A 12,155-nucleotide genomic window follows, 5' to 3' on the forward strand; every position below is an offset into this window, starting at 1 on the left:
GAATAATTGATTAATTGATTAATTGATTAATTGATTAATTGAATAATAGATTGATTGATTAATTGATTAATTGAATAATTGATTAATTGAATAGTTGATTAATTGATTAATTGAATGATTAAATAATTAAATAATTGAACAATTGAATAATTGAATAATTAATAAATTAAGTAATTGATTAGTTGAATAATTGAATAATTGATTAATTGAATAATTGGATAATTGATTAATTGAGTAATTGATATATTGAGTAATTGATCATTTGATTAATTGATTAATTGAGTGAAGGTTGCTTCAAGGTAGTTCTATTCCTCACCCTAGTCAATTCAGGTAAAATTTGTAAATCCTATCCCCCCCTCCCCCTCCCTACATTCTTCATTCATACCCATTCATCAGGTAGATAGATAGGTCTTCATTCATACCCATTCATCAGGTAGATAGATAGGTCTTCATTCATACCCAATATTCTTGTAGATAGATATGTAATAAATATTGTAGTAAACCTCATATTGGTAAACCTGTATATATTACGAATGTAGCGTCCATACAAATTCAGAAAGTTGCCATATTCAACTCGGATCGTAAACAAATCGATTTAATTTCAAATAAATCATTAGATATTACAATCTATAGTCATCGATTATTTTTCGACGCATTTGTATATAGTTTATATTTCCTAATATTTTTTTATTCGTTTTGTATACAATGCACTTAAAACGCCGTGATAGTTGACCACCAGATGTCTCTACTGTCGATGCTTTGAATGATCACACGGATAGCCTTCTATCGAGAAAGTTGTTGGCAATGTTTTTTTCTAAAATGACACAAGAACTGATGTAAGTTATATTTTTAGGAAAAGCCGAGTTTTCTGGATCTGTAAGTATTATACATTTTGTTTTCTGTTTTTACGCGCCTACCTAATATTTAGCTTCTACTTTTTGTAATTCGCTGAATTGTTAACGTTTTAATGTTGGTTTGATGGTTACATTGAGCTAATGAACATTATTTAAATATATTTGTTTACGAAAAAACATTTGAAGGGACTGTTGACGTATTTTCAAGTGACCCCCCCCCCCATTTAAAAAGTCAGGCATTTGATTTTTTACCACATAGATTCAGACTGCTATAAAAAGATGCAATTTTTAAGCCTAATTCGACTTTGAAGTGTTTCAATGCCTTTATCTTACTAATTCATTTCAACTTTATTTTGTTGCCCCAGACATATACATTTTATAAATTTTAAAGCGCTTGTCTTAAGCTTTAGTTTTTAAGACTTTTTGGAAAAATTATCATCGATTTTTGAGTGTAAGCTTGCAACCTTCGAATCCCTGTGTTTCAGTATAAATGCGTCAATACTGCGTTAATATTTCTGATTTTAGGAAACAGTCGTCTTTTTCTTCCAGCTTCAATCCTAACTCTAATCAATACTCAAATACTAGGTTTGTAACATCTTTTTTCAGCATTCTCCCTCCTCCCCCTTCAATCGACACCAAAAAAATCATTTATGAGTAGCGTTGCTAATCGTTTAGGAGCAACTAAAATATGGTGAAAAAACTAGCCAAAAAATGGTGCAACTAAAATATGGTGAAAAAAACTAGCCAAAAACGGGGCAACTAAAATATGGTGAAAAAACTAGCCAAAAAATGGAGCAACTAAAATATGGTGAAAAAAACTAGCCAAAAAATGGAGCAACTAAAATATGGTGAAAAAAACTAACCAAAAACGGAGCAACTAAAATATAGTGAAAAAAACTAGCCAAAAATCGAGCAACTAAATTATAAAATATGGTGAAAAAACTAGCCAAAAAAATGGAGCAAATAAAATTTGGTGAAAAACTAGCCAAAAAATGGAGAACCTAAATTGTGATGAAAAAAATAGCCAAAAACGGAGCAACTAAAATATGGTGAAAAAAAAACTAACCAAAAACGGAGCAACTAAAATATGGTGAAAAAAAACTAACCAAAAAACGAAAGAACTAAAATATGGTGAAAAAACTAGCCAAAAACGGAGCAACTAAAATATGGTGAAAAAACTAGCCAAAAAAGGAGCAACTAAAATATGAAAAAAACTAGCCAAAAACGGGGCAACTAAAATATGGTGAAAAACTGGCCAAAGACGGAGTAACTAAAATATGGTGAAAAAACTAGCCAAAAACGGAGCAACTAAAATATGGTGAAAAAACTAGCCAAAGACGGAGTAACTAAAATATGGTGAAAACTAGCCAAAAACGGAGGAACTAAAATATGGTAAAATCTAGCCAAAAACGGAGGAACTAAAAGTACATCTCTAATTAGGAGTCAAAGTATAAATTTAGATAGACTGTCAACGTAACTTAAAGTTAAACTATTTCGATTTTTAATTAGTTTATATTTTGATAACAATTGAAATATTTTCTTTTTCTATTTTCTTTACTCTGTTCATTGAAAGGTCCAAGGAGAACTCTTACAATGAGACTGACCTCCAACAACCTGGACCCGGCCTCCAACAACCTGGACCCAGCCTCCAACAACCTGGTCCTGGCCTCGAACAACCTGGACCCGGCCTCCAAGATCCAATCTGGTCGGAGGTGTTGGAGGAAGGACAGAGGAATAATAGTAAACGAGCTGCCTCAGATCTTTACAATATGATCAAGGTACAGGGTTATCCACAAAGGTTGAGACTTAAGAGACGACTGTACGGAATTTATGTTTCCCGCAACTATTTCTTTTTTTACAATTTACATTTTTATTTCTTTTTTCCCCGCAACTAAAAACTTTTTTCTTTCATTGACAAATCAAAAAAAAAGCAATTTAAAGATCAATTTAAGAAAGAAGACTTAGTTTATATTTTAGATCGTAAAATTTGAAAAGTTTCAAGTCGTCTTTACAGTCTAAATTTTTGTGGGCAACCTAGTATGTGGAATAATTTAAAATCCTGAGCATTTATTTACTGCTTATGCTACATATCACACAAGCTGAATTGCCCGGTGTTGCCCATGAAGAAAAAAAAATTAAATTTTGAAAAATCATATTTTCTAAGAATTACGTAGATTTAATGGTATTTGTCAAATTGTGTGTTGTTCTTGTTCCCTGGTTACCAACAGTGTACCTTCTTTTGCCATACGAGACACCTTTAATAGAATATCAAGTTTCAAGTACAATAAATCCCAATAAAGAATTTGTACATTCTCAGTACATAGCTGTACAAGTGTCCTCAGTTTTTTTAATAATAGTAATAATTAAGTGCTTAACTTACAGTAAAATAAGTGCAATTTGTGTTATTTATTTTCTTTTTTTACACTTTTTTATTTTATCTTGGAACACATGTCAACTATTGTGAGAAAATTTAGTTTTTCTTTTTATATTTGACACTTGTGACGTCATGTTTGATTGGTCTATTTCTTTGTTGCCACCTATTGTACTTGATAATATATTTTGTGCACCGTATATTAGGACCCTGTACGACCTATTAAGCCTGTGTATCTGACTAAGTCAATATATTATGTATAGATATTTCCAAAGGCAGCAATTTTGATAAAAATTGGAATAATCTTAATGTGTATCTTTCCGCTTAAATTGATTTTGCGTTTTAGAAATGCTGTTTAATCTTGACTAATAAATATTATTTTTTTAAATTTTGTAATTTCCACTCAACACGATTTACACATCAACTTCATATAGTTGATAATAATAAAAGATTTCATATTACATATCGGAAAATCTAAATTTTTGATTAAATAAAATTTTTTATTTTTAGTGCGGGACAGGTTGCAATCCTCTAGTGTTTAAGGTAAATTTAATATTTTTAGTGCGGGACAGGTTGTAATCCTCTAGTGTTTAAGGTAAATTTAATATTCTTAGTGCGGGACAGGTAATCCTCTAGTGTTTAAGGTAAATTTAATATTTTTAGTGCGGGACAGGTTGTAATCCTCTAGTGTTTAAGGTAAATTTAATATTCTTAGTGCGGGACAGGTTGCAATCCTCTAGTGTTTAAGGTAAATTTAATATTTTGATATTATTTGAAAATTAACTTAATTAAAGGAATTGAGTCATTTCCACAAATTCAAATGTTCTATTCTGAATATCTAACCTAATGGCGTAAACCTTTGATGTTTCAAACTTAGACTATTTGATCCAACAGAATTCATATTTCCAAATATCTACGATATTGGGTTGCAAAGATATGGGGATAGAAAATCAGAGTTTGTGGAAACAACTCAATTCCTTCACAAATCTTCAGTTCAGAAGGACTGGATTCATTGTTTCGATTCATCCTCTATTTATTACGATTCAGAATTTTGTATAATTAAGAATGAATGCGATATTTATATGATAATCAAATTTGAAAAGCATTTCTGAAAATTGGAAAAAGGTATGTATGTATCAAAATGGTTTAAATGTGTTGCTCGTCGTATAAGATTTCATAAATAGTAAATTTGGTCAAACTTATTTTTACAAAAATTTTACAACTAAACCAAAATAAGAAAATATCAAATATCATGAAAATGATTAATTAAATTTTATCAATTTTTAATCCAGCTATACGATTTTTAATAAATCCACTAATTTAAAAGGTCCAAAAATTAGAAATAGACAACGCTCCGTTAACGAACGGCGGTTTTTAAAATGGGCGGGAAATTCCATTAACGAAAACCGCTAATTTAAAAATGTTTAATGAACGAAAATAACCGTGATGAAGAAAAGGTTTAGAAACTAAAGAATATGACATAGACCCTAGTAAATTGTTTTGCTAAACTTGCGAAGTTAATAAATTACATAATCGTTCATGACAGGGACCGTTAAGGGATTTCTAAAGTATCAATTGTTAACGCGCGTTAATATAATTGAGATGAGCTCTCAATTTTTAATCATTTTTCTAAGAAAATTACTATTTAAAAATGTAAACATACTTTTCTTAATCTTTTAAACGCGTGAGTCATGTTTAAAATCGTGATATAAGGATAAAAATCGAACAACAGAAAACTAATTGTCATCGCATCAGGGGAATTTAACCCAAAATTGTGAAATCAAGAGTCATGACAGTCTACGTCAAACTAAAATTTTCATTTATAACTCCTCATTTTGAAGGGCTAATGAGAAGAACAAAAATGTTTTAAATTTCTAATATGTTACCAACAGAATTTCTTGTTCTCTTACTTACTCCATTACAAAAATGAAAAATAATATATTTTATCTTTATATAAATTTGGCTTGTCTGTTTGTCTGTTTGTCTGTCTGTCTGTTTGTATCCAATAAACGTCAAAACGGCTGAACCGATCGGGCCCAAATTTTTTGTGGGACATCTAGGGACTCCAGGGAAGGTTTATGAATGATTGAAATTTTAAAAATTTGTGTTTTAGAGGTTTTTAATTTTGTAAAAAAATTTTAATTTGTTTTGAAATGTAAACAAAAAGAACATGTTCACAATTTAAATAGAAGATGGGCGCGAAGCGCCCTAAAAGCCTGGAAAGAAGGGCGCGAAGCGCCTTGAATTTCTAGTATATATAGATTTGGCTTGTCTGTCTGTTTGTTTGTATCCAATAAACGTCAAAACGGCTCAACCGATCGGGCCCAATTTTTTTGTGAGACCTCACGGAGCCCCAGGGAAGGTTTATGAATGATTGAAATTTTAAATATTTGTCTCCATCAAAATTCGATCTTCCTTAAATTTTTGAAAATTTTGAAAATCCACGAAATTTTTTGTGAAAATCCGCGAATTATTTTTTTTTTTTTTACGATGTACACAAAGAGAACATGTTCACAATTAATTTAGAAGAGGGCGCTAGAAGATGGGCGCGAAGCGCCCTCTAAGGCTAGTATTATATAATTCATAATTGATCAGACACCCTAGTTTTAAAGTAAGTAAAGAATTCCGGTTTGTCTTTGTCGCTAATTTACATGTGGATCTCTAATTAAGTTATAAAATTTGAATGAATAGATAGATAGATATATATATCCTGCCGCCGCCGTTGCAATCTCTATTGGTTTTGAATAGTCACCGTGCACGTGATTGAACCCAGATTGATAGTTGGGACCAAAGCTTCAAGAATTCGGTTGTGGAAATTAGGGTCACTTGAAATTCCGTTATAAGTCCCTTTCAAGGGGGGCTGGATCTTAGCTACCTCTCCGTGTGTATTAGCCTGAGTGTACACAATTGGGATGGTTTATTGATAAAGGATATTAAGAGATTATGGCCTATTCATACAGTACAAATATCAATTATCCAGTACGCTTTCGGAATACAAGCGTAAAGGGAGGTTTGTATCTTGAATTTTACTCAGTTTTCTCAGAACAGTTTATTAACGATGAAATATTGCTCTGTATAAGACTGTAAATGTACGTCTTCTTGTGAAAAGGAAATCCTGCATACGATAAAGGAGTTGTAAAGTAGTTACATTGAAAACAAATTCTCCATTTAAATATTTTCAGAAACCACCCCCGAGTACTGTAATATACAGATTGACCTTTGGGAGTGAAGTACATGGCCTGTACAATAAGTAAAGGATTAGCGTACATCATCACTCTATATACTATAACCTCGTTACTAGAAATTTGTTGATGTAGAATTGTTCAGGGTTACGGTTGTTACTGTGGGTTCCTTGGATCTGGAGGTGTTGTGGATGGAATAGACAGGTATACCTTTATCTATATACTAGCGGAAGTGCCTGGCCGTCGCTTGCTACTTATAAATATATATTTATATGTATATTTACCCGCAATTAAAGGATTTTACCGAGAAAACTAACTCAACTAACATTTCAAAACCAAACAAATAACATTCCCGTGGTTCTACCAAGTTTTAAAAATTTGCCTAAAATTTTGATTGGAAAACTTGGTAGACCACGGGAATGTTCTTATATATAGCTAGCTTTTGAAATTTTAAGTTGTGTGGGTCCATTTTAATAGAGAAAATTTAGTTTCCCGGTAAAATCGTTCAAGTGCGGGTAAAAGGCGGTAGTAACTTTTAATATCCTTGGCGTGCTGGGTTCCCAAGCTAATATATATGTAAAGTAGCATATACTATTTGTTTGTTTGTTTGTATGTTTGTTTGGCTTAATTGACCTTATCCTTGACCAATTGAAAACATTTCTCGACCCTACACTCTACATCTAGGCGATAAAAAAGCTATTATCATTCCCCTTAATTTGTTATCAATTAATGTGTTTTAAATTCGAATATCTAATTAAGGTGTTGTAAGATGCATGATTGGTGCTATACAACAACCACATGCGTCAACTTAGGTGAAAAATCAGTATTTTTAGAGAGGAAATTATTTAATATTTAATTATTTTTTCTTTGATACGAATCAATAAGATAAATAAAATATAAATGAAAAATAATAAATAAATTAAAACAATGATTTTCAGAATACAATCTGCCCTATTTTGTACCGTACAAGTGGACTTGCAATGGTGGTGCACCATACTGCAGTAAGTTTTAATTTTGAAATTTTTCTTTCTTTGGACTTTTATTTTTGGTTAATTCAACGCATGAGAGACTTTTTGGAGCTAATTTAATGTCTTTTTGACGTTTATTAGAATTTTTATAGTTATTATCATCATATGCGAGATTATTTGGGTTATATATCGTCTTTTATTAACATTTTTAGCGACGCTTATGAAGTAACGTTTTTCTTCCAACTCCGTGAGATGATATGTAACTGTACTTTTTTTGAGATTTATGTTGAATTAAAAAACCGATGGGGCTGGGGCCTTTAAAACTCTGAAATTATGATTTAAAAAAGTCCAATGAATATGAAACACATCAATTATCCAGTGTACACAGATTCATTTCACTTAATTAGTTTTTTTTTACTCTATCTTGGTAAAAAGTTTAGCTATAGCAACATCAAATACCACAAGATTATAAATAAAATGTCGTCTTCATATAACACAGTTTTATTAGTCTTACTGTAGCACCAGAGCCCAAAACTTAAAACAGGATATCGTTATGAAAACCAGTCAGTTTTGGAACCCGGTTTTCACGGATGGGTTTAGGCAGAATTTTGTGGATATCAATATTTTTGTTATGAAATATTATTTTATTAAGCATCTTTATATTCTCCATTTTTTCTAAGCTCTTAATTCAAAATCTACACAAATGCTAAGACCCCAAAAAGGAAACTCGAATCTTTCGTTCAACGATACTCTTTTAAATTTCGGGCTCAGGAGAAACATTTTTTTTAAGTGGCCGGGCATACAAAGAGTACAAATACTGCTAGTTGTGGTCATCAGGTAAAATATTTACAGGGTGGGATGAAAAAAGGGAAATGCAAAAAAATTATTTTTAAGCTAAATGTCGTTTAAGAGCAAAATAAAACGACGCTTTGTTGGCAAAAAAGCTTAAACAAAATTTATTTCAGTGACACCCTGAATATCAATGGTATTTGTCNTATTGATATAATTAATGATATATATCATACCGAGAGATTCTTTAAATTCCTCTTTATATATTCTATTCTCTATGGATAAGAACATTTGAATTTGTGGCAAAGACTCAATTCCTTCAGAACATATAAATCTAGCTCAAAGAAAAAACGTTTAATATAAAATGTAACATATTGTGTCTGAATTTTTTTATCAAAAAGTCTCATTTCTAAATTTTGAAGAAAAAAATAAAAGTTAATTCTTTTAATAGCTCTGTGAATGTGACCGTGAATTTGTGGAGTGTCTATCAGAGTTCAAATGTCCACATAAAAAGGAAAGCAATCTTAATTTCAAGGAGAATAATAAACTGCTTTAAAAAAAAACTTATTTATATGAAAAATATAATAAAAGAAGTCTATAGTTATTCATGCCGTTTACCCGCTCCTGGCAATAAATCATGATTTTAGCGGAAGTAAACGGCGTTGTCTGTGGAATTTTAAAAAATTCTAAAATTTTGTTAGCCTCTTTCAACCCCGGGAACTCATGGTTTCTCTCTCAAAAAAAATCCGCAAATTTGGTCTTGCCGTTTGGTCAGCTATAATTTAGAATAGATCTGTAATTTTTATCATAAATTGATTTAGTTACATACAATTTAATAAATGGTTTTGCAACTTTTTTATAAATAGATTGAGAGTGGAACTGCACAATTGCTTTGTTACGTATTAAAAATCATAATCTGAGTCAAACAGTCGTCCCATTTTTTTTACAGATTTATAGGTTTCACTGTATGAAAATAATTCCTAAGATTGAAAATCTACAGGCTATGTGTAAATCACCCTGGAGGTATTTTCAAAATCTTTTTATGGGCCTAGGAACAGGAATGGTGAGTACACATACTTTCTCAATGGGCAAAATCATTGGTTTACTCTTTGGAGAGAAAAACCAGCGGTACCGGTTAAACGAGCTGTTGAACGAGCTGTTGAACGAGTGGTTGAACGAGCGGTTGAACGAGCGGTTGAGAATTGAGACACAGCTTAGACTCTTAGTAAATTAGAATAAAAAATAAATTTTTAATGCTCAACCAATGATACCACAAATATTGTATTATATAACTTTTGTGTTTCAACCGGTCGCTTATAGAATTTCAAATTTTGTAGCACACAACATAGATTATAATTGCAGACGTTGAATGAATTTTCAATTAATATTCTGAACTACGTCGTAGAGTCTGAACCAGATCTCAACCAACTACGCCGTAGAGTCTGAACCAGATCTCAACCTCTGCTGAGTTTTTTTTCTCCGAAGTTTATATCATTGGGGAAAAATTAGACCCAGTGTAAGAAAATAGTTTACAAAATAAACAATTTTAAATTTGTAAAAACTACTAAATTAGATTAGCGCAATTTTCTAACCCTTATATCTTTGAAACCTGACTTTACCTTCTAATTATGATTAGTTGATCATTGTTTGAAATATCATAGGCAAAGATATAGGAAATCTGAGTTTGTGGTAAGTAATCAGTTTTTACTTTGATTTGACGCGCGATTTTAAACTTTATAAACTCTGATATAAACCGACTAATGGTCTTGATATAAACCGGTTTTATTTCTTTTTTAGCCAATGGATGACTCGTACAACAATATCCACGGACCCCGGCACCATCTGAAACCTAGAAACCCGGTGGAGTATCCGAAACCTAAGTTCCACAGAAACAGGTTTTTATTTAAGCACAGCTTACATTATTTCCTGTAACACCTGTATCAGTAGAGTAGTACAGTGTACATTCCTGAACTTCAGGCCCGGTGTGATGTTAAAAAGCTCCCGGGGTAATATTTCGCCCGGGTAGCGTGGTGCTTGCTAATAATTTGGACATTTTTTTCTCAATATAAAATCATGAAAGGATAAATGTAACGATACTAAAAGATGAAAATATTAATTAGATTTCTCTTTAATGATACAAATCTACATATAAATTTGGCTTGTCTGTCTGTTTGTTTGTTTGTTTGTCTGTCTGTTTGTATCCAATAAACGTCAAAACGGCTGAACCGATCGGGCCCAAATTTTTTGTGGGACATCTAGGGACCCCAGGGAAGGTTTATGAATGATCAAAATTTTAAATATTTGTCTCCATCAAAATTCGATCTTCATTAAATTTTTTAAAATTTTGAAAATCCACGAATTTTTTGTGAAAATCCGCGAATTATTTTTGTTTTGTTTTACGATGTACACAAAGAGAACATGTTCACAATTAATTTAGAAGATGGGCGCGAAGCGCCCTCTAAGGCTAGTATAGATATATATTTTAAACTATGTAATATCATGATATATAAAAGAATCTAATAAAATAAATGTTAAAAACCGAATTTCAGTAACCTGGGCGATTTTTTAACGCGCCACCGGGCCAAAGCAAATAAACCTCTTTTACAGCAAGTAATAACCTATTTTTTTCTTCTACAGACATTTTTTTAATCGTACAATTATTAATGAGAATTTTAGGCAGTTCAAGATAACGTCAAGATTTTCAATTTGGTTCAGTCGTTTTGAGACAATTTTACTGTTTATTTTCTGTTTAGAGTTAATATAGAGGTTGGGAGAGTTTAGAAGAGTTATATTTGAAGAGGTTTTTAGCCAATGTGCCATAGAGAACAGGTAAAGATGTTTACCCAGAATGGACTAAGATTAAGCCTTAAGAGTATGGTCGCTAGTCATGGTGAAAATTTGGGTCAAGATTGATGTTGAGGTCATGATTGAGGTCATAGTTATCAGGTTGCAAAGAAAAATACTGTGAGAACCAGATAGCAATGAAATAAGAAAACGAGTTTAAAAAAAGATTTAAGCATTTTTGATGTTGTTACAAGGCAAATAGTTTTTCGAAACACTTATTAAATTTACTAAATTAGTGAAATGGATCTGTTTACACTGCACATTTGTTGTTTCTCATGCTCATTGCACTTTTTATTGTCATATTTTATTCTAAAAGTCGTCTTCCTATTTCAGCGTTTTCTGGTTATCACTGTAGTAAAAATTTGAATTTATAAATAGTAAAACTTTTCATTTATGTATTTTAAATTATGTATTTTAGTGGCGTCTATATATGTAAACTGACCAACGAAGATGTGAATCCAACAATTATTTATTTGTGTATTTATTTATTCATTAATTTATTTATCTATTTATTTATTATTTATCTAGAATGTAAGGCATAATTTGTCAATAAAGAGGATAATTTTTTAATCATTTTTCTTTTCTATTGGTATTTAGTATTCAAAAAAAAAATTGACTAAATTATTGACAGAGGAAGAGCATTAGGAAGAAAAACATTAAATTAATTTTATAATATTAATTGTAAAATTATAAAGGTTACAGGGTACCGTTGTGAATCTGGCATCTATTTTTTTATTGTCATTTTTAACTTGAGTTGAAAGAAGTAGTTTGGAACACTTTTATTTATTTTAGCGTAAGAGCTGGCAACCTTTGGATAACTGTGCCCTATCCCCTAACCTTCATTCCTGCATTTTTCTTAAACAGCTAAAACTGAACTTAAAGGGACTGTAACCGTAATTTCAAGTGACGTTCAAAGATGGCAATGCCCGATTTCCAACGATACCCTTGAATCAGATAAAATATGGAAGTTATTGTTGTTTTTCTGACTCGATAAAGTGTTGAATTCTCTATTGATGCTTCAGTAAGAAATGGGCAAGTCACTTTTGAAGAGAAGCCATGAAATTGAAAATAACCAAGGATATCTAATTCATACTTGATCAGACATGATCATAGGTAACGTTACAAATTTGGGATTGCCATATTTGCA

General features: G+C 31.3%; 1 protein-coding gene across 1 annotated transcript; it reads left to right on the forward strand.

Annotated features, from left to right (window-relative positions):
• Positions 1 to 379: 379 nt before the first annotated feature.
• On the forward strand, positions 380 to 11,578 carry LOC111706257 (acidic phospholipase A2). The gene is made up of 14 exons (XM_023479089.1): positions 380 to 396; positions 854 to 876; positions 1,380 to 1,439; positions 2,428 to 2,632; positions 3,736 to 3,768; positions 6,553 to 6,611; positions 7,167 to 7,219; positions 7,346 to 7,408; positions 8,166 to 8,212; positions 8,616 to 8,678; positions 9,165 to 9,227; positions 9,962 to 10,059; positions 10,918 to 10,993; positions 11,427 to 11,578. Exons 4-13 carry the CDS (start codon positions 2,624 to 2,626, stop codon positions 10,943 to 10,945), a joined length of 516 nt encoding a protein of 171 aa, XP_023334857.1. The 5' UTR covers positions 380 to 396; positions 854 to 876; positions 1,380 to 1,439; positions 2,428 to 2,623; the 3' UTR covers positions 10,946 to 10,993; positions 11,427 to 11,578.
• Positions 11,579 to 12,155: the final 577 nt, after the last annotated feature.

Source organism: Eurytemora carolleeae, unplaced genomic scaffold (assembly GCF_000591075.1).
Source record: "Eurytemora carolleeae unplaced genomic scaffold, Eaff_2.0 scaffold679, whole genome shotgun sequence".
Lineage (NCBI taxonomy): Eukaryota > Metazoa > Arthropoda > Copepoda > Calanoida > Temoridae > Eurytemora > Eurytemora carolleeae.